This window comes from Pelophylax lessonae (assembly GCF_965119305.1).
Source record: "Pelophylax lessonae genome assembly, chromosome: 4".
NCBI classification, from domain to species: domain Eukaryota; kingdom Metazoa; phylum Chordata; class Amphibia; order Anura; family Ranidae; genus Pelophylax; species Pelophylax lessonae.
This window is the reverse complement of record NC_138771.1, coordinates 518988772-519012697: the sequence shown is the minus strand read 5'-3', so window position 1 is coordinate 519012697 and position 23926 is coordinate 518988772. Positions and strand designations below refer to the sequence as shown.

The window sequence follows — 23926 nt, the reverse complement described above, 5'->3', positions numbered from 1 at the left end:
AGGTCAGTGCGACTTGGCTGACATCTGTGCGACTTCATACACAAATATCTCAGCAAGGTCCCTTGTCACACTTGTGTGTCCTAAAACAAGTCATGCGATTTTACTGCAATTTTTTCCTGCGATTTTGACTGGACTTGAAGCAATGTCTATGGACCTCGAAACGCATTAAATCCGACCAAAGTAGTGCAGGGACTACTTTGCAGTCTTGCGATTTGAAGTCACACAGATATGAATGGTACTCATTGGAAATCATGGGGTACGACATGTCATGACACTTTTCAGTCCCAAGTCGCAGGATAAGTCGCACAAGTGTTAAAGGGGCCTTAGTTGTACCTGAAATCAGAAAAAATAGCGTAGGAACCTTTTTTTCAAATCGGTGCTGCATCGCAAAGTCGGTGTCGCACCAAATTGAACGGTTCCATTGCCAAAAATATGTTTTGACTTGTCATGCGATTTGGATTTGGCAAATCCCATGACAAGTCACACTTAACTGAGCAAACTGAGAATAAGCCCTGTTCACAATGAGTGTGGCTTTAAAATTGTGTGATTTCAAAACCACATCTCAGTGCAACTTCGGGGTACGACTTTGAAGACTGCTGCACTGCTATACAAATCACATGCGATGTCTGTGCAATGCAAATTCAGCCAAACAGATTGTATGGCTGAATTCGCATCGCATTTGGACCAAAGTTGCACAGGACCCTTTTTTTGGTCCACTCCAGATTCGGATCGCATGGGTATTCCTGTTTGAATTGACAGTTTGCACTGCCATATGCAAAATGATCTGGGGGTGTCGTTAACTTTGTATTGACACCCCCAGCAGTTCGCATATGGCAGGGTGAACCGCCTGCAAGTCGGGTGTGATACGGGAACCCGCAGTGGATTCACAGGGTTTCCCACATTGCACCAATGTGAACCGAGCCTAAAAGCTGATTGGTTGCCATGCACAGCTGCACCTGTTTTGATTAACCACTTTACCATCGGAGGATTTTGCTGTCTTACGTCCAGGCCACTTTTTGCGATTCGGCGCTGTGCGACTTTAACTGACAATTGCGCGGTCGTGCAACGCCGTACCTTAACGAAATTTACGTCCTTTTTTCCCCACAAACAGAGCTTTCTTTTGGTGGTATTTGATCACCTGTGCGATTTTTACTTTTTGCGCTATAAACAAAAAAAAGGGGTTATTTTGAAAAAATAACAATATTTTTAACATTTTTTTATATGAAATTCCCCCCCAAAAAAATGTAAAAATCAAAATTTTTTTACATTTTTGGCCAATTTGTTTTCTGCTACCTATGTTTGGTAAAAAAAATCACAATAAGCGTATTTTGATTGGTTTGCGCAAAAGTTATTGCGTTTACTAACTACGGGAAAGATTTATGTCATTTTTGGTGTTTTTTTTTTTAACTAGTAATGGCGGCGATCTGCACTTTTTTTTTTTTTTTTTTGCGGGACTGTGACATTGCAGCGGACAGATTGGACCCTTGACTGACATTTTTGACACTTTTGGGGGCACAAGTGACATTACTGCAGTAATCAGTGCTACATATATGCACTGTTACTGTAAAAATGACACTGGCAGGGAAGGGGTTAATTTTATTGGAGAGGGAGGGGTTAATGTATGCCTGGTGCTTACTAACTTGTGTGGGGGGAGGTGACTGAGTGACACAGGGACCCTGCTATCTGAACCTGTCTGCTGAACACTGCTATCTGTCCCTGCCTGTCACTTAGGAGATCCTCCCGCTCTGTTTACACAAGCGGGCGGATCTCCACACTCGATTCCCCGACGATCGGGGAAGAGCAGCGGCGATCGCCGCCGCTCCTCCCCTGGCCCGACTCCCGCTGTGACTGAAAACAGCGGGAGCGCGCCTCCGGCGGCGCGCGAGCGCCGCTTACAGGGGGAGGAGTCCAGCGACGTAGGTCTACGTCGCTGGACGGAATCGAGCCACTTTGCCGCAGTACAGTCCCAGTGACTGGTCGGCAAGTGGTTAATTCCCCCCATAGCTTCCTCTTTGTCCTTTTCCAGCCTGCTCACTAGGTGACCAACTCCACACCTTTCACCTGGGGAGGGAAGCAGTACCTAAGGACCTGCAGTGCACGTATCTCCCTGCTTCTGCTCTGAGGATGTCTGCTTCCACATCCTCTTCTTTTGATTCTTGAATATTCCCAAATAACTGACTGCTAATAAACCACTCAGCTGTTGTTACAATTTTAGTTTCTCCATTTTTTTCCTTTATAAATCCCCCTCCATAAAAGGGTTCAACTTCATTCCTGATGAAGGCTCCCGCTGTCTGAAAGCTCCGCCTCCTCCTGCCGCTAAAAAAAACTAAGGGGTGGTGCCACCCAATGGTGTCACCGTATGGCACCACTACTTGTGACATCACAATCTCAGTATACCCCCGGTCAGTGACGCCACAAAAAAGTGGTGTCGGGACGGCACCAAAAATTTTGGATGGACCCTTTGCATACTGCTATACACCCTTTCCAGCAAACTATCCAATGAAAAACAGGGATTGTTCACACATATTCCAATATAACTGCTTCAAAGTAATCCCTCTCATGAACAGTCCTACACTGCTTTCCCACTGCAAATGCTACAGTGGTCCACCATAGCATTTGCAGTGGTAAAGCAGTGTAGGACTGGCCATAAGAGGGATTACTTTGACAAGTTGGCCAGCTTAACCATGTATTGCAATATGTAAGGGTCCATCCAGAATATGTAGGATCTTCGGGACTGTCCCAGGCAATTTGTGACAGTTGGCAACTATGCAATTACTGCACCTCCATACCTCAGATAAACCACAATATCTGCTTATTTAAACCTTAGGTTAGTTCAAATGTATGCACCTTTAGATATCATATTAGGTCAGGTCCAATTCTTGCACCTTCAGTAATTATATTATCCCCAATTCCTGCACCAATAGACCTCAGATCAGCCCAGTTTTCTGCATCTTTAGACCTTACATCAGCTCAAATTCCTGCACCTTTAGATATATTATTAGGTCGGCTCTACTTCTTGCACCTTCAGAAATCACATTATCCCCAATTTCTGCACCATTAGACCTCAGATAAGCCCTGATTCCTGCATTATCAAGACCTCAGATCAACCTGAACTCCTGTACCTCAGAGCTTCGGATCAGCTCCAATTCCTCCACCATCAGACCTCAGATCAGCTCCAATTCTTTCATGTTCAGGCCTCAGATCAGCCCCAATTCCTCCACCTCTCCACCTTCAAGCGGAGTTCCACCCAAAAATGGAACTTCCGCTTTAGGCATTCTAACCCCTTGACATGCCACATTTGGCATGTCATTTTTTGGGGGGGGGGGAGCGGGTACCTAGTTTTGACAGGTAACCGCTCCCACTTCCGCTTGGAGCGCCGCGGCGCCCTGAACGGAAGTTCTCCTCTCCCCCTCCCTCCCTGCAATCTTCTAGATATGTCAGAGGTCCCAGAAGATTGCCGGCCAATCAAGACGCGCAGCGCGATTCGCGCATGCGCAGTGGGTACCCGGCTGTGAAGCCGCAAACTGTCACAGCCGGGTGCCCACAGCAGTGATGCCGGCACAGAGGGAGAGGATCGAGGCTTCGGGCGGCCGCATCGCTGGACCGTTGGACAGGTGAGTGAAATGGCTGGAACTCCGCTTTCAGACCTCAGATCAGCCCCAATTCCTCTACTTTTAGACCTCAGTTTAACTCCAATATTTTCAACTTTAGACCTGAAATCAGCCCCAATTCTTCCACCTTCAGACCTTTAGATCAGCCCACATTCCTACACCTTCAAACTTCAGATCAGTCCCAATTCCTACACCTTCAAACTTCAGATCAGTCCCAATTCCTGCACCTTCAAACTTCAGATCAGTCCCAATTCCTGCACCTTCAAACTTCAGATCAGTCCCAATTCCTGCACCTTCAAACTTCAGATCTGCCCCAATTACTCCAGCTTTAGTCATCAGATTAACCCTATTTCCTGCATTTTTAGATCTTAGGTCAGCTCCAATTATTGCACCTTTAGACCTTCGATCATTTCCAATCACTGCACCTCCAAACCTTATATTAACCCCAATTTCTGCTCCTTCAGACCTTAAATCACTTCCAGTTCCTGTCCCTCCAAATGTCAGATCAGCACCAATTGCTGCATTTTCAGACCTCAGATCAGCCCCTATTCCTGCACCTTCAGACCTTAGATCAGCTCAAATTCCTGCACCATTAGATATTATATTAGGTCAGCTCAGATTCTTGCACCTTCAAATATCATGTAAGCCCTATTCTTGCACCATTAGACCTCACATCAGCTCAAATTCTTTCATGTTCAGACCTCAGATCAGCCCCAATTCCTTCACCTTCAAACCTCAGATTGGCTCCAATTACTAGAGCTTTAGACATCAGATCAGCCCCAATTTCAGTGCCATCAGACCTCAGATCCGTCCCATTCTCTGCATCTTCTGACGTCAAATCAACTTCAATTCCTGCACCTTCAGAATTCAGATCAACCCAGATTCTTTCACCTAGACATTAGATGAGCCCCAATTCCTGCACCATCATACCTCAGATCAGCCTCAATTGCTCCACTTTTTAAAGGTTAGATCAACCCCAATTTCTGCACCAACAGGCTTCAGATCAGCCCCAAATCCTGCACCTTCAGACCTCAGATCTGCCCTATTCTTTCATTTTCTGAGCACAATTTAGCCTCAATTCCTGCACCTTCATAAATCAGATCAGCTCCAATTCCTGTGCCATTAGACCTCAGATCAGTCCCAATAACTGCACCTTTAGACATCATGTCAGCCCCATTTCCTGCATCAACAGACCTCAGATTAGCCTGAATTCGGGCACCTGCAGACCTCAGATCAGCCCTAATTCTTGTACCATTAGATCTTAGAACAGCCCAATTCCTTTACCCTCAGATATCATATTAGATCCAAAGCCTGCATGATTAGACCTAACATCAGTCCCAATTCCTGCATCATCAGACCTTAGTTAAACCCAAATTTCTATACCTTATAGCTAGCAGGTCCACTAGAATGAGGAAGTGGTTTGGTGGTTGGCCTTCCTCGTGAAATGACATATACAGAAAGATCTGTGCTTGTACTGGAAGGAGCACCAGCTCTTGAACTCCAGTGGCATCAGATGGGCCTCCCTAAAATGCAGTGGCATCACTAGGGGGGCCAGAGGGGGCCATGGCCCCCCCAACATTATGCTGTGCCCCTCAACAGGATCCCAACTCCTGATCTGGGATGGCGGGTCAGTAAACCCAGGCTCCCGACCCGCCATCCCCAAGTATTATTGTGGCGAAGAGGAAGCAGAGCTGATGCTTCCTGTATAGTTCCGGCTCCTGTCACAGGTGGAGTGATACCAAATGCACTTCGCCTCCGCCTGTGAGAGTAGTGATACAGGAAGCAGCGGCTCTACTCTCTACTGCAACCGCATGCTTCCTCCTGTGCCGCGCTCCTGTCACACTCCGTTGGTGTCTTAGAGGAGCCAGCAGTACCCGCCAGCAGTACCAGTCAGCAGTAACCATCAGCAGTACCAGCCCGCAGTACCCGCCAGCAGTAATCACCAGCAGTACCCACCAGCAGTACCCGCCAGCAATACCCACCATCAGTACCCACCAGCAGTACCAGTCAGCATTACCCACCAGCAGTACACACCAGCAGTTCCAGCCAGGGATACCTGCAGGAATCCTGAGGAAGAAGTGAAGATTGAGGTCAGTTGAGGTGCAGGTTGTAATGTTCTGGTACCTCTGGTACCCTTATTTCCACAATTCTCTCTTAATATTGCGTCCCATCTTGCTATCCAAATGGGACGCATACACCTTTAAGGGCAATGACATCATCGCCGAGCGCCGCTATGAGCGGCTATTTCAATCGCCGGCTTTCTCTCACTCATTGCTCGTTCAAACCGCATGTTCACCGCACCTTCTCTTGCGAAGCTGGAGCTGCTGGCTATTCCCTTTGCCTGAACTGAACCGGAACCTTGCTGCCGATCCGTATCTCGCTACTGGATCACCTCTCACTACTGAACTTTGTTACTACTACCTATCTAGTGATAAGTACCCCACAGGGGATTCCTTACTAACCTGCACTTCTACTGTCATCTACTGCATATACCAGGACTATCTCTATCTAAGCTATTTCCTATCATCTGCATAGACTGTTAGCTCTTGGGACTACCATCAACTATCCTTGCACTAGGTTACTCTGTCTTGTATACTCCATCTGCTGTCCCCTACCATCTGCACTATACTTGACATTAGAACCTATCTGCTTACTACCATCACCTAAACACTCTCCTAATACTACTCCTAGGTGCTCACCATACTATAGCCTGTCTCTCACCTATATACTCTCACATATACTATCCCTCCATTAACATCAGATTGAGTGTATGTATATTGCATAAACAGGCTGTGCACAGTGATGAAGTCCTGAGAGTTGGATATGTTTGTTCAACAGAATCTCTACACGACTACTGAGTGTGACAATTCTGCAGCTGCAAATCCATCCACTAACAAAAACGCATGAGCGTTACACAGGTAAACCGAAGTGCATCTGTATGAAAGCAGTCTTAGGCCCGTTTCACATCATCGGTCTTAACGGGTCTGCCTGTCTGTTTTTCAGGTGGACCCAATCAGACCCTCCATTCACCTCTACAGAGCGGCAGATATAAACGGACCTGTGTCCGTTTACACCCACCTATCTCCAATTCGAACCACTTAAAAAAAAACAGTAGGGGATCCATCCCCTTCTGTCTAGGTGGATCGGATTGGAGGGCCCATAATGTAGTCTGGGTGGTATCCGTGTCTGCTCTACATATGCTGAGTGGACACGGACCTGTCATCTGCCTGCTCTGCTCATTGTGGCCCGCGACCGGTTACCAAGTCACTAAAGTGGCCCTCGCTCCTCAAAAGTCCTGGATGTAGAGGTGTGCTGTAGCATCCTTCCCCCTTAGTTTCGCCGTGGTGTGTGGCAGAGGGAAAGAGTCCCCCCCCCCCCCCCCAGTTTTGACTGTGGTGTCTTATGTGCCCCTCCCTCCTATATATATTGTTCCTAGAGTCGCCACTGCTGAAATGTCATGGAGGTGGGTAAGCTACAAGTGCACTGCAAAGTGTCTGCTCAGGCTTTGTAAAGCTGACAGCCTAGAGAGCTATCAATTACAGCCTATAGCTGTATTTTTAGGGAGCAAAGGATCACCAGTGTCCTGCCGGTGGACCAGCATATATGTCAGCGGAAGTGACATTGCATGACCACCCTGGAATTCGTGCCTTAGGTTGCCTATCCTTCTAGAACTTGGCTTAGGCGAAGCCACAGTGAAGGTGCTGTAAGGCCAAAATTTCCTCTCCTAGCTTATGATCACTGTCATTTGACTGTGATCAACTGACAAGCGAGCATTGAAAGACATTGTTTCTCCATAAAAATCCACCTCCCTCTGCTCCTTATGGCCAGAGAGTCAGATAGTCCACTACACTGTGTCCACTCACTTAGTAGCCAAATGAAAAAAATAAAAATACAAAATTGGATAAAACCTGCCCAGGATCTCGGTCACAAAGACGTAAAGTCCCCCCCCTGGTCATAACAGGGTTAAGTTGAGGGATACATGTTGATTATGGACCATGCAGGTCACACAGCTGCGACTCCCCTCCCCCCTATGCCCTTGTTAGGAAAAGATCACAGTTCCCCAGGACACCCCCCCCCCTTCTCCTTGTGGTTAATGATAACCTAAAGAATGCAGGACAGTGAGGATTGAGCGCCCACTCCTCCCATGTGCCTTCCCCCCACCAAGACTAAATTGGTAAGGAGTAAAAACCTCGTGTGTGTCTCCATTCAGAGGTAAGACTGACACCAATATGGCCCTCCATTTCATTTATCTTACACTTACAAACAACTTTTTTTAGCCTCCATTTGCAGACAGATAAAAAAAACTTAGCTTGGTAAAATTTGTTGTGGGTTCAAAGGTCATTTTTGATACATTGTTGTTGTTTTTTTTTACCTTTTGTTACAAGTTGAGATCAATAGGTCTCCCTTCACACTGGTAATAATATATATGCATATATAGGACATTTATAAACATAAATAAATGCATGTAATGGTTTCCAATGACATGATTCACCCTGTGCATTTACCAGGATTTAAGTGCATTTAGTTTAGCTGCATTTAGAGAAAATAGAAATCCATGTGCCCAGGGGCAGATAAAATAAAACTCAGGATAAAACACAGAAAACACATCATTTAATATGGGAATCATAAAGCTTGATTACTTCCTAAATAATTTCTTCTGCTTTAAATAAACCAAACACGGGAGGCTAGTGTGATTGTAGCCAATCTGACATGTATCCAAAATATGACAAAAAAGAATATACTGTATACAGTTTTCCCATAAAGGGTGCTTACACCACAATATTTGGACTCATTCGCACGGGTGTCAAAAATTCAGCATACAGATGCATAAAGTATATAGCAGGATTTCTCAACCAGAGATCCGTGGAACCCTAGGGTTCCTCCTTAGGTTGCTAGGGGTTCCTTGAGCAATGGGCAATTTCTGCCTCTTCGATATGTTCCCAATGACACCATTGTTCCTTTTAGCTATCTGTAAGGGGGTAATGCCTCGTACACACGCAACGATTGTTGGCCTTGAATTTTTGGCCAACGTCCGATCGGCCGATTATCGGCTTGTTAGTATGATGATTCCGATAACCGACTGCGACTTTACGGCTGAACAAAATCTGGTGTGCAGGCTATAAAATTTTTGTTGGTCGTCAACAGAACGGCCGATTGTTTGTCAGTCAGTACAGATTTCGGCAGACAAAAATCAGATGAGCAAAACTGGGCATGCTCAGAGAAGAAAAAACACATGGAAAGTAAACCAGCACATGACATCACTTCTGAAGTTGGTTGTTGTTGGCCGAAAAAATGTGTGTGCAGTCTAGGCACATTTCAACCAACACAACAACACTGGACAAAAGACGGCCGATCGGTCGGCCAACAATCTTTGCGTGTGTACGAGGCTTAATTCTTCCCAATGATGACAATAGTAAGGAGCATTCTTCCCACTTACTGTTACACTAATGTGTCATGAGTTGTATATTTTAAATTTTTAGCAGGGGTTCCCCAAGACCAGAAATTATTTCAAGGGTTCCTCTGTGTTGAAAAGGTTGAGAAAGGCTGGTATATAGTTTTGTATGCAGCTGTACAGAAAGGTAGGAAAATGGGTCAATCAACCAGCTACGCCTGGCCGAGACTTTCATTTCTTTCATATTTTATGCTATACGCATGTAAACATTTCTGCTACTGTTTACATGCATACAGCTTCCAGAAAACATGGACTCTATTGGACACTGCCGCTGCTCAGGGCCGGTGTAACGTGAGAATTACCTACCCCGTGAGAAAAACCTACCCCTCGTCACTTCCGGCCAGGAACAGCTGAGCAGCGCAGCAGTGCGCATGCTCACAGCCCCGGATACCTAATGGAAGAGCTGAGGATCAGACTAGTGCGCATGCGCACTAGTCTGAAACGATCTCGGTGTCCGTTAAAAAAACCTACCGACGCGGCGGTGACAAAAAATAGCTGTGCTGCACTATGAGTCATCTCCGCTCCTGTCCCGGTCACTTCCCTGATCTTGGCTAGTAAATATAAAAGCGGCTGGCGGCTCCGTGATTTATCTTTTCATACAGCCGCCGCCGCTTTTATATTTAGTAGCCGAGAGCAGGGAAGTGACCGGGACAGGAGCGGAGATGACTCATGGTGCAGCACAGCTGTTTTAATGTAACTGCTCGCGTTACACAGACTGCTGTGAACCGGAAGTGACGAGGGTAGGTTTTTCTCACGGGTAGGTAATTCTCACGGAACACCGGCATGGAAATATCACCATTGTGTAGTAAGTAGGGGGGCCACTGCTGCTTACACACTAGCAGCCGCTAGTGATAATTGCAATAGAATCCAGCAGGCTGGTTGTACCCAACTTGATTGATCGATCAACTTGGCCCATAAACAGTTAAAGTCTTGGCCGGTTCAGCAGGCCAAACCGCGATCAGCCGGTCTTGGTGATCAGCATTGTAAAGACATGATAAAAAAAATCATGACATCTTATCATCTACCAGATCCCCTTCATAACGTATTCAACATCCTCTGTACATCAAGCTTAGCAAGAAATAGGAAATTAACAAAGGGGTGTGTTGTGAAACTTTGTACATGTTAATAGATTACTCGGTAATGCTGATGGTGTGTTGGAGTTACATTTAGCTGCTGTTTAACTGTCCCTGTGCTTTATACTGTCAGGTGACAGGCAATGTTGGTATCTGCTCTAAGAAGATGTTCTGCAGGAGTGTCTGGTGCGGTGGTCCGGGCAGGGGTCCCCGTGACTCCAGGACATGTGCATCGTCATAGTAAGATAACCCACTCAAGTTACCTTAGGAGAACTTGTCATGATTGGCTCATAGAAGTTTGAATATTCAGTCTTAAAAAATATGTAATCCCAACATTTCATATTCCTGATATGTCCCTGATGTACCATGTGCTTGTATGAAAGGGTATCCTGTTCTCTTAGTATTGCTTTCTTTGTATGAAATCTCTGGTGTTCCTGCCAGTCCCTCTGCTTTCCCTTTTTTAAAACTGAGCACACTAGGCATGAGAGCACAGCGTAGTCAGTTCTCTAGCTGTGCTGTCTGCTCTCCTCCAGTGATTAGACTAGTCCTGACACTGGGAAGCTCAGTGTCCTGCTGTTTCTCCTCCCTCCAGCTCTTATGCAGCTGAGAACAGAGAATATGTGAGCAAAAGGGGAAAAAAAGATATTTATAATGTTTTTTTTTTTATCTATGCACAAATGTTTTGCCTTTCATTTCTATATTAAACGGAATTAGTTATTTTACAAGGTTAGGGTTTACAATCACTTTAACCGCTTAAGGTCTGCCCTATAGCTTTTTAACTGCTACAGGGCGGCATCCCTGCGCTGGATCATGTACTGATATATATATATATATATATATATATATATATATATATATATGTGATCTGGCTCTTCTGGGTAGGTAGTTTGCATGCGTGCCACCTGCACCTTGCTCCCACTTTGATCAAACACAGCAGGAGCCCAGCAAAGGGTACAGTGGACTCAATGTCTGCCGGGACCCGCTGATCATCCAGCAGAGAGGCAGAATGGCAGTCTGCCTATGTAAACAAGGCCGATCGCTGTTCTGATAGGAGGGAAGGCATGGATCCTGTGTCTCTGCAGAGCAGGGACCAGGAATAATGTCTTTCCCTCGTAAAAGCACCTCCCACAGTCTGGTAAAACACGGTTAGGCACACAGTTAACCCGTTGATTGCCCCTGATGTTAACTTCTTCCCAGCCAGTGTCATTAGTACAGTGACAGTGTAAATTTTTAACCACTGATTACTGTATTAGTGTCACTGGTCCTCAAAGAGTGTCAAAAGTGTCAGTTAGTGTCCGAATGGCCGCCACAATATTGCAGTCCCGCTATAAGTCGCTGATCGCCGCGTTTACTAATAAAAATAAATAAATAAATAAAAATATTCCATAATTTGTAGAGTAGACAAGCCAATCAATATACGCTTATTGGGATTTTTTTAACCAAAAAAATGTAGCAGAATACATATTAGCCTACATTTATGAAGAATCAATGTGATGTGAACCATATAAGTGCAAACAAATTCCCGGAGTATTAATCTAACAAGGGTGATTAATCATCACCACAGACTCTACACCAGGCATGTCCAACCTGCGGCCCGGGGGCTGCATGCGGCCCGGAACCGCAGGCAATGCAGCCCACTGCCCCCTGACAATTTTTTTTTCTGCTGGGGAGGAAGGAAGTTAAGTCGGGGGCATTGCCACACTGGCTTCAAACGAACTGTAGGCAGAGGCTGCCTCGGAGGGGAGGGGAGGGGAGGGCAAGCGCCGCTAGATTACAAACAGAGCGGGGATCTCCTGCTTACCCAGTGCCTGCTGTCATACGAAGCCCCGCCCCCTGGACCACCTCCTATGATAAACACATTAGTGACGTCTAGCATAGGAGTCGGTCCAGGCGGCAGGACTTCGTATGACATCGGTCGCCGGGTAAGCGGGAGATCCCCGCTCTGTGTAGTCTACTGGCTCTCCTCTCTCTTCATTGCAGACTGCATTGGATGGGCACGCACTGGTGAGGTTGCATTGGATGGGCATGCACTAGAGAGGCTGCATTGGATGGCACTGATCAGGCTGCATTGGATGGGCACTGATCAGGCTGCATTGGATGGGCATGCACTTGTGAGGCTGCATTGGATGGGCACTGATCAGGCTGTATTGGATGGGCATGCACTGGTGAAGCTGCATTGGATGGGCATGCACTAGTGATGCTGCATTGGATAGGCATGCACTGGTGAGGCTGCATTGGATGGGCACTGATCAGGCTGCATTGGATGGGCATGCACTGGTGAGGCTGCATTTGATGGGCACTCATCAGGCTGGATTGGATGGGCATGCACTGGTAAGGCTGCATTGGATGGGCACTGATCAGGCTGCATTGGATGGGCATGCACTGGTGAAGCTGTATTGGATGGACACTGTTTAGGTTGCATTGGATGGGAGCGCACTAGGCTGCAAGTGCCGTGCGATCTCCCGGCTGCCGCGGGAGACTTAGGATGTCTGAAGTCAGTGACAGAGCCGCTGCTTCCTGTATAGTTCTGGCTCTGTCACAGGTAGAGTGATATGAAATGCACCCCTCCTCCGCCTGTGAAAGGAGCCATACAGGAAGCAGCGGCTCTGCGCTCTACTGCAGCCGCTGCTTCCTCCAGCAGTACCTGACGTCATGACCAGCAGTACCTGCATGACCAGCATTACCCGCCAGCAATAACTGCCAGCAGTAACCGCACCAGCAGTAACCGCCAGCAGTAACCACCAGCAGTCTGTAAAATAAGTAGAAAAGGTATGTGCATTTGTGTGTGTAAATTGTTGCAATATGTTTTTTAATAACTAATTGTGTTTTGTCATAATATGTCATGTCCTTGTTCATTCATGTATGAATAAGGACATGACACAGCCCCCAGCAACTAGCCCCCAGCACATAACTGTAAATATCCCAACATGTGCATGTGTAACGGTACACGTTTAGGAGATATTTACAGTACCTATAGGTAAGCCTTATGATAGGCTTACCTATACGTACAAATTATGCCTTTGGGTTTACTTCCTCCTTAATGAAGGAGGAGTGTTCTGAGGCCTCAAAGTGTGTTGGCAGTTTTATGTGATTTTATGATGAATCATTAAAGCTGGTTGTCTTCAGAACAGTAAAAGAGGGAAAATCTTCCATAGGTTACACCTGTTCTGGTGACAACTGTCTAAGAGCAGAGTTTCCCTTACTTATCATAGAACTTCCTTTTCACTTGCTGTTGCATCTCTGGGACATGTACATATTTTCAAAGAGACAGGTGGCACAAAAAAAAGAGTTGAATCCTTCCCCACTCTATCAAAAAATGTTGTTTAGTTATACATACACTTTGAACAAATCAAAGAGAGATTTTTGCAATCGTGACAGCAATGAAAGCAATCCATTTTTTGTTTTTGTTTTATTCATCTTTTTGTCTGACGAGTTTTTCTTTCTCTTTTGTGAACATTTTTCCAACACGCACACACATACTGACAAGCTTTATGTCAGTTTATGTTTTTCCAAACAGATTAAATGGTTATTTATTAATAGTAATGTCTATGGTGCACATGCAGGTTCTACATTCAGAATACACCCCAGTGTGGAAGAAGCGCTAGCAGAGGGGAGGCCTGTTGTGGCACTGGAGAGCACTATTATTACACATGGAATGCCCTATCCTCAAAATATCAGGTATTTCTCTTGAATCTTGGAACTGTTTTGAACATGGCTTTCAACAGAGTCAGGAGATAACTGCGCTTTGGGATTTTGTGAATGACGTGACCAATGCAACTGAGAACACGATGGCCTTTGTCAGGCATGTTACAGTAAAACTGTCTGATGCCACTATAATATGTCACACTAAAGGAGATGGCTTCCTGGAATAGTCAAAATGGGATTTTTGAATTACCGTAAAATCAATTTCTCTGATGTTCATTGACAAACACAGCTCCTTATTTGCTTGACCATTGGGTTATACTGCCCCCTACAAGAGTAGGACACTGGGCAGGAAAAAGCTTGACTACGCCAATGGGGCAGTCCCAGGGGGTATACTCCCACTCTCAGCTATAGGTACTCAGTTTTGTTGCAAGCAGTGTCAGAAGAAAGCCAACTCCGCAGAGGGGTGGGTGCTGTGTCCATCAATGATGATCAGAGAAATAGATTTTACGGAAAAATCGAAAATACCATTTTCTCTTTCGTTCATTGACGGACACAGCTCCTTATCCTTTTAACCATTGGGACGTTCCAAAGCAGTGTCAAACATGAGGGGGGGAACAGCAAGAAAAAATTCCCAAGGCTAAACTTTAGCCAACCTGATAACATGGAGCTCAACCATAAACAACTGGAGCTCACCTGAAAAAAACAATACTCCCTCAAAGAGGACCAGGCCCTCTAAACACCAGCCTGCAAAACCTTGCGGCCAAAAGAAGCATCCGCAGATGCCAACACATCCACCTTATAAAACTTTATGAAAATGTGCACAGATGACCATGTGGCCGCCTTGTAAACCTGCAGCACTGAGGCCTGATGACAGAAGGCCCAGGAGGCACTAAGCGCCCGAGTAGAGTGTGCCTTAACAGGGAAAGGGGGAACCTGACCCTTAATTGAATAGTCCTGAATCACTGCCTGTCTGATCCATCTGGAAATGGTCGCAGCAGAAGCAGCCAACCCTTTCTGAGGTCCATCCGTGAGTAAAAATAGTGAGTCTGACTTCCGAAAAGACTCCGTAGCTGCTGGGTACACTCTGATTGCACGAACCACATCTAGGGAATGCAAGGCAATTTCTTTAGGATGTTTAGGCCTGGGACATAGGGAAGGCAACACAATGTCTTCCTTCAAATGGAAATCAGAGACGACCTTTGAAAGGAACGACGGAAATCAGAGACGACCTTTGAAAGGAAAGACGGACAGGGACGAAGAACCACCTTATCTCTGTGAACCACCAGGTAAAGTGAACAACAAGACCACGCCCACCAGCTCCGTCACCCTGCGTGAAGAAGTAATAGCCACCAAAAAGGCCACCTTCCGGGGAAACAAAGTAAGCAGGGGAACCTCTTGAAGACTTTCAAAGGTAGGTTTCTGAAGAACTGACAGCACCAGTTTGAGGTCCCACGGTGGCAATGTGGAGGTGCCAAGTGTCGAACTCCCTGGATAAAGGTACGCACCAAGGTGTGTTGCCAATGGAAGGTGAAAGAAAATGGACGTTGAATGGTACTCAAGGCCAGGCACGGCTCAACCCCCAGTTGGAGGAAAGACAGTACAGTGCACTTCCATTGCTTTAGCAGAGAGAGGGAGAAAAAACCCCACAAAAAGACCCACCACCACCGATCAGGCACTTACAGCACCAGGAAAACTGCACACCATGGGGCAATCAAGAAGAGAAAGATCCAGGAGGCAGCACTAAGGGATGAGGAGGGGCTCCCACCCTCAAAATCACCATCATATAGCTTCAAAAACATGGTTTTTAACATTTTCAATGAGAAAACCACAAGAAAATGGCTGCTGAGGCTACACCAACATGGCCGCCGATCTACAGCACAAAAGGCCACAAGAAAATGGCAGCCCCACGCGGCTCCCGGGGGCCCAGAGGGGACCCCAGGAGCGCTGACCACAATCCAAGCAGGAAGGGAGGCCCTGGCAGGAGCACCCACCAGGTGCTGCCCCCTCCCGAAGGTTGATCGTCCGGTCGCCGGCGGAGCGATCTCCCCCCAAACCCCATCGCCAGCTTCACACCCCAGACCGACCTAAAAGGTATGACCAACCCATGGGAAGGGAGGGAGGGTGTGGACAGATGGGGGGTAACAAGTCCGCAGAGGACCACCGAGAAGCGGAGGGGGGATGCTGCATGGGAAGGAGGGGAACCCGACGGGTTCAACCACCCCAGGGAGGGGCCCAGGTTCACCCCAAAAACCTCCAGGTTTAGAGGGGGGAAAGCTACTTACCATACCAGCAACAGGGTTGGCACCACTCCTGACAGACCACCGCTCCAAAAGGGGGGGGCTTTTGACCAGGAGGAACGCTGCGACTCAGGCTGAGGCTAGGTCGTATGCGCCCTCACGAGATGTTTAACCACTTTACCACTGGAGGATTTTCCTGCTTTACGTCCAGGCTACTTTTTGCAACTTGGCACTGCGCGACTTTAACTGACAATTGCGCGGTCATGCAACGCTGTACCCAAACAAAATTTGTGTCCCCCCCCCCCCCCAAACAGAGCTTTCTTTTGGTGGTATTTAATCACCTCTGCGCTTTTCATTTTATGCGATATTAATAAAAAAAGAGCGAAAATTTTGCGGAAAAATTGACATTTTCTACTTTGACAGTTAAAAAATATCCAATATATTCAATTTTTGTCATATATTTAGGCCAAATCTGGGCCGGCTGCCCAGCCTCCCTGTAGGGCCGGTAGAGAGACCTCGGTCCCATCTCCACCTGTCATCGGTGGGTCTTCCAAGTACCACCAGTCTGTACTGTCTCTCCAACTCAAGGGTTGTGGGTCTGGATCTGCCACCCAGGACTCCGGCTCTGCTTGCAGGGTAGATTGGGGTGGAATGGAGCAGAGCAGGCGTTGGTAGTCCTGCTCCAGTTCCCACTCCATTCTGACCAGATGAATCAAGTCTAACACCAGGTCATCCACTCTGGGGAGATCCAGTAGGGCTTCCCTGGTGTCCTGGATTTCCCAGCGCCGAAACTCTGCTGGACATCCAAAGTCCCTCTCTTCAAAGGCCTCCCACAGCAAGCCCGGCCCACTATAGTCCTCACCTTCCGGCATATTGTTGTCAGCCATCCAGTGGTCCTGCCGGGTGGCGTACCACTTTAGTGCCCGGTAAGCTTCATCCAGCCACAACTCCTTCCAAATTAGGTTCCACAGCTCCGTCACCCACTCATCCAGGGGTTTCTGTCCTAGGAAAGGTAACTGCAGGGCAACATATACCTGGAACCGCTGTTCTTCGCTGGGAAGGTTCTCTCTCCGCCTCCACTGCACATCCTCTAAGGCCTCATACCACATTTCCTTTTGAGTGGCATCTCTCCAGTCCAGTATGGCTTCCTCTGATACAGGCCCATCCTGTTGGACCAAGTGTTGCTGCAACCTCCAGAGAAACTCCTCCTCATATGGGAACGCTGCACGGGTGTTAGCTCGCTCCATAACGTTACCGGTGTCTCCGAGCTGCGTCTCCTCACACTAGGACGCCATCCCACCGCTTGCCACCAATGTAACGGAACAGGGCACCCCGACCAGGTACCTCCGTTGAAAGATGCTCCTTCCCGAGGGCTCCAAGCACTCCACCAGACACCGTAACCACTTCAGACCCCACGAACCGCCGCAGCTTAGTTAGGGTCTCGCAATCTCCTACCCACCCTGGACCTACGACAAGGCTCCAGGTTCCTGTGGGTGAACCTCTCTTTCCCCAGAGAGTGCAGCAGAACAAGCCCTTACACAAGCTCTTACAAGAGCTCAGTGATTCTCTAAGGGAGTATGGAAGACCATAGCAATCCATTGCAGCAGATTCCCCCAATAAGAGACAGAACTCTAGATTGAGGTTGAATGAACTCTAGAACAACTTTATTGAACAAGACTTGTATACAGTTTTCACCCACAATGTTACCATCCAGATGGACCTTGTTGAAGACTGAACATAATATTCACCATCCAATAGGAACAGAGTTTTAAACTCTCATACAGTGTACAAAATATACAATGTGGGACAATCCCCCCTCCCCCTTAGAATCCAATCCACATACCTATAAGTTTCTCTTAAGGCAGACAGACAGAACAATGGGAGGTCATTAACATGTAACAATGCAAAAGGGCAATCCACATTCCCTCCCAATACACAACAAAAGGAAAACCTGTTTGACATTGAAAGATATGTAATATACCCAGCATTTAGGAAGAACAGATTTCATGGCAAATGGGAATAAATATTTATATTCCTATATGGAGATATTGCTGGCAAATATGAAGCAATCCAAACCATTACTTATCTGTCTTTAAATTCCAGTGACGGTGAATACTGTCACAGGGAGTATACCAAAAAACAACAATATCTCTCCTGCACTTGAGTGGTATGCGGGAAGGTGAATGTTCTAGGCGGTTTTATGACATAAATGAAGTGGTGTTGCTGCCCCCCTTAGGACCAAGGGTATCCAAAAGGCACTACAAGAAAACGATTTTGGCTCTGAGGAAGATGGTCCTCCCTCGAAACGCGTAAGCCACATCAGGTTTTGAGGACGCCATCACGCTATCCAGCAGTAGAGAAGTGTCCTGGAAGCGAGCGGTGCCCATTTCCTATATGCTTGTTCATATGCTACGTTTGTGAGTATATTGTACGCTATCCTTCTTTGATTTTAATAAACTTTTAGGTGATAATGCACAAGGTCGGTGCGCCCTTCTCTTGTTGTTTTATTGTAGTGGGAGTATACACCCTGGGACTGCCCCATAGGTGTAGTCAGGCTTTTTTCTGCCTAATGTCTTACTCCTGTAGGGGGCAGTATAACCCAATGTTCAAGAAGATAAGGAGCTGTGTCCGTCAATGAACGAAAGAGAAAAATTGTTTTGAGCTTCCACATACCATACACACACCTTAGCTGGAGTTGGAACAGATTTGAAAAATCGATTGTGCTGTTTGAAGTAGCATAGGGGGCCTCGGTATTTGTATATGTTGATGTATTTTTCTTCTTTTAAAGACAGCGGTACATTAAATTGTGTGTCAGGGTACATTTAAAAAAAAAAATGTTAAGTACATCACTGCAGTACATGCACATTTCCCCATGTTATATCACAATAACTACTTGACCTCCAGAAGATTTACCCCCCTGTATGACCAGGCCATTTTTTGCGATACTGCACTCTTACTTTAACTGACCATTGCGCGGCTGTGCAAAGCTGTACATTTATGTTATTTTTTCCCCACAACTAGAGCTTTTGTTTGGGTGGTATTTGATCATAAATGTTTTTTTATTTTTTGCCCTATAAACAAAAAAGGACCGACAATTGTGAAAAAACAAAAAAACAAAAAAACAAAAAACAATGTTTATTACTTTCTGCTATAAAACATATCCAATAAAAAAACATTTAGAAAATCAAAGTTCTAAATTTAGGCCAATATGTATTCTGCTAGGTAAAGAAATCCCAATAAGTGTATATTGATTGGTTTGTGCAAAAGTTATAGCGTCTACAAACTTTGGCATACAGTATCTCACAAAAGTGAGTACACCCCTCACATTTTTGTAAATATTTTATTATATCTTTTCATGTGACAACACTGAATAAATGACACTTTGCTACAATGTAAAGTAGTGAGTGTAAAGCTGGTATAACAGTGTAAATTTGCTGTCGCCTCAAAATATCTCAACACACAGCTATTAATGTCTAAAAGGCAGGGAAAAAAGTGAGTACACCCCTAAGTTAAAATGTCCAAATTGGGCCCAAAGTGTCAGTATTTTGTGTGGCCACCATTATTTTCCAGCACTGCCTTAACCCTCTTGGGCATGGAGTTCACCAGAGCTTCACAGGTTGCCACTGGAGTCCTCTTCCACTCCTCCATGACGACATCATGGAGCCGGTGGATGTTGGAGACCTTGAGCTCTTCTATCTTCTGTTTGAGAATGCCCAACAGATGCTCAATAGGGTTTAGGTCTGGAGACATGCTTGGCCAGTCCATCACCTTTACCCTCAGCTTCTTTAGAAAGGCGGTGGTCGTCTTGGAGGTGTGTTTGGGGTCGTTATTATGTTGGAATACTGCCCTGCGGCCCAGTCTCCAAAGGGAGGGGATCATGCTCTGCTTCAGTATGTCACAGTACATGTTGGCATTCATGGTTCCCTCAATGAACTGTAGCTCCCCACTAATGGCAGCACTTATGCAGCCCCAGACCATGACACTCCCACCACCATGCTTGACTCTAGGCAACACACACTTGTCTTTGTACTCCTCACCTGGGTGCTGCCACACATGCTTGACACCATCTGAACCAAATAAGTTTTTCTTGGTCTCATCCGACCACAGGACATGGTTCCAGTAATCCATGTCCTTAGTCTGCTTGTCTTCAGCAAACGGTTTGCAGGCTTTCTTGTGCATCATCTTTAGAAGAGGCTTCCTTCTGGGACGACAGCCATGCAGACCAGAAATTCAAGCTACATTGCGCAAACAGATAGCAGTATTCTGAGCGGCAAAAGAGAAATAACTGGGTGCCACATCCCAAATGAACAGGAAAAAATGGATAGGTCAGGCAAGGACTTTAAAGGCACCAAAGTGTTTAGAATATAATACATTTATTAATGAAATGATTAAAAACCATCACATGATATGAGCCCCAAACTGGAGGCATCAAAATGTTAGTACAGAACATACAGAGTAAACAGGAGTATAATTATTATATAAATTATTTCAAGATACATCACATCAAAAGGATCCTATGAGGGGTGACAGGAGATGAAGCTGCCATCCCTCATGATCATTTGATGTTTTGTTCAGATGGTACAGATTCATATATTGTTGATGCCATGCAGACCAATTTGATGCAGTGTGCAGCGTATGGTCTGAGCACTGACAGGCTGACCGCCCCCCCCCCCCACCCCTTCAACCACTGCAGCAATGCTGGCAGCACTCATACATCTATTTCCAAAAGACAACCTCTGGATATGACACTGAGCACGTGCACTCAACTCTTTGGTCGACCATGGCGAGGCCTGTTGTGAGTGGAAACTGTCCTGTTAAACCGCTGCATGGTCTTGGCCACTGTGCTGCAGCTCAGTTTCAGGGTCTTGGCAATCTTCTTATAGCCTAGGCCATCTTTATGTAGAGCAACAGTTCTTTTAACAGATCCTCAGTGAGTTATTTGCCATGAGGTGCCATGTTGAACTTCCAGTGACCAGTGAGAGAGATAACACCAAATTTAACACACCTGCTCCCCATTCACACCTGAGAACTTGTAACACTAACGAGTCACATGACACCAGGGGGGGAAAATGGCTAATTGGACCCAATTTAGACATTGTAACTTAGGGGTGTATTTGTTGCCAGCTGTTTAGACATTCATGACTGTGTGTTGAGTTATTTTGAGGGGACAGCAAATTTACACTAATATACAAGCTGTACACTCACTACTTTACATTGTAGCAAAGTGTCATTGCTTCAGTGTTGTCACATAAAAAGACACAATAAAATATTTACAAAAATGTGAGGGGTGTACTCACTTTTGTAGGATACTGTATATATTGGATTTTTTTTTTTTTTTTCATATTAGCAATGGATAACATGACACTAGCTGACACTTTTGACACTTTATGGGAACCAGTGACACTAATACAACGATCAGTGCTAAACATATGCACTGTCAATGTACCAATGACACTGTCTAGGAACGGCTTAAACATCCAGGGCAATCTAAGTGGTAAATGTATGCCTAAACAATGTTTATATGTGTACAATGTGCTGATTTTACTATGGGATGTGGTGGAATTTATTTCTTGCTTTGCAGGGAAACAAAATCCACCACATCCCTGATGACAGGACGGAGCTCTGCTTTGTTTACATAGGTGCTAGGGGAGATCCATTGACCAGCACTCGCTGATCGGCCTCTGGTGTGACTAATCACAGCAGAAGAGGTGTGCTGGAAGTGTGGGCCCCCTACCCGGAAGTGCAGAATCACATACAGTATATAGTTACATAGTTACATAGTTAGTCAGGTTGAAAAAAGACACAAGTCCATTATGGGATGGTAGGAAGGAGAATTGGTCATCTAACAACCCATCTTAAATAACCTTATATACCATACCTTAACCTGTATGAAAAAACACATTTTTTTTTTTTTTTTTAATAAAGGCACTCGGACTACAGATTGGATAAAACGGCCGCGGCTTCTTTATTGACTGGTATTCAAAAATACCATAACCATCTTTATAAATATCAATATAAATAACAGACCAACCCAGTCATAAAAAACTCGGGTTGTCATTCACAGAAGATCAAAACAATTGATCAACATCCACCATACATCACCAACATAAATCACCAATATAATAAAAGTACACGTCCCCCTCAAACAGAGGTGACCCAAACCAGTCAATTTATTAGAAGCCGCGACAAACCAGGGGAGGGGGGGAGGGGAAATCCAGATGAAAGGTATGAGGAGATTGAGCCCCTGAGGGGCGGGAAGCCCCTTAAATATGCTTCTCCCTGAGGTAACCTCCACCCCATAGGCTGAGGTGAGCGTGCGGAGAGAGGGGCTCATTCGCTAATTCCCTTGAGAGAACCACTAAACTGCCTGACAACTACCTGTTTATCTAAAAGACCCCACTAAACCTGCCTGGTAACTCATCCTGGCGGGAAAACTAGCTGAGCTATGGACCTCATTCACTAAACTAAAACCCTGCTCTATTTCAGTTTTAACCCTTCCACCATCCCATATGAAAGAGGGGCTAATTTAGCCCCCTTTCCAATATGGGATGGTAGGAAGGAGAATTGGTCATCTAACAACCCATCTTAAATAACCTTATATACCATACCTTAACCTGTATGAAAAAACACATTTTTTTTTTTTTTAATAAAGGCACTCGGACTACAGATTGGATAAAACGGCCGCCGCTTCTTTATTGACTGGTATTCAAAAATAACATAACCATCTTTATAAATATCAATATAAATAACAGACCAACCCAGTCATAAAAAACTCGGGTTGTCATTCACAGAAGATCAAAACAATTGATCAACATCCAAAAGACAGGCAATGCCTCATTGCCTGTCACCATACCCCCGAAGCGCGGCCAATTCAATTAACCACTTTACCCCCAGCCCTATTTCGGACACTTTTTGTTCACAAGTTAAAACCAGTATTTTTTCCTAGAAAACTACTTAGAACCCCCAAACATTATATATATTTTTTTAGCAAAGACTCTGGAGAATAAAATGTCGGTCATTGCAAAATTTTTTGTCACGCGGTATTTGCGCAGCGGTCTTTAAAACGCAATTTTTTTGGAAAAAATTTGAAAAATCACATTTCACTAATTTAAAAAAATACTAAACAGTAAAGTTAGCCCATTTTTTTTGTATATTGTGAAAGAACATGTCACGCCGAGTAAATAGATACTAAACATGTTACGGTTTAAAATTGCGCCCCCCCGTGGAATGGCGACAAACTACGGTCAATAGAGATCTCAATCTGCGACGCTTTAAATTTATTTAACGGTTACCAGTTTTGAGTTAGAGTGTAGCTCTTTTTTTTAAATTATTGCCCACGCTCTGGCGATCGCGGCGATACCTCACATGTGTGGTTTGAACAGCGATTTCATTTGCGGCTCGACTTGCGTATACGGTTTTTTTTGTGCGCGAGCTAACGGTGACGGGGGCGGCTAAATTTTTTTTTTTCCTATTTCTTTTTTCTTTTTTTTTAACTTTATTACAGGTTTTTTAAAAAAAAAAAAATCTGATCACTTTTATTGCTGTCACAAGCAATGTAAACATCCCTTGTGACAGCAATATGTGTGACAGGTACACTTTATGGAGGGATCGAGGGTCTAAAAGACCCTAGACCCCTCCACTACACTTCCCTGTATGCAAAACGCCAAAAACTGCATTTTTGCATACAGCCGTTTTTTAAATCTGCCGCCTTTTGCGGCACAGTAACCCGGATGTGACGTCGTGGACGCCGCCTCCGGGTTACGTCATCGGAGACCCGATCGATGCCGTTTCCGGCATTCATCGGGACTCCATCCAGCCGGCGGACGGGAGCCCCGAGCAAAGCCGCGGAAGGCGGCGGGAGGGGGGGGGGCGTCCCCTCCCGCCCCCCCGGGTAACGATCGAGCGGCT

At 45.7% G+C, this 23926-nt stretch overlaps 1 protein-coding gene across 1 annotated transcript in view; it reads left to right on the top strand.

Moving 5' to 3' along the window:
* Positions 1-7688: 7688 nt before the first annotated feature.
* LOC309553697 (uncharacterized protein) overlaps positions 7689-23926 on the top strand; it is an 83490-nt gene continuing 67252 nt past the window's right edge. Inside the window, exons 1-3 of the mRNA XM_082255069.1 lie at positions 7689-7823; positions 10270-10376; positions 13700-13814. Of these exons, the coding sequence (XP_082111195.1) occupies positions 10280-10376; positions 13700-13814 (212 nt within the window). The 5' untranslated portion in view covers positions 7689-7823; positions 10270-10279. The remainder of the gene's footprint in view (positions 7824-10269; positions 10377-13699; positions 13815-23926) is intronic.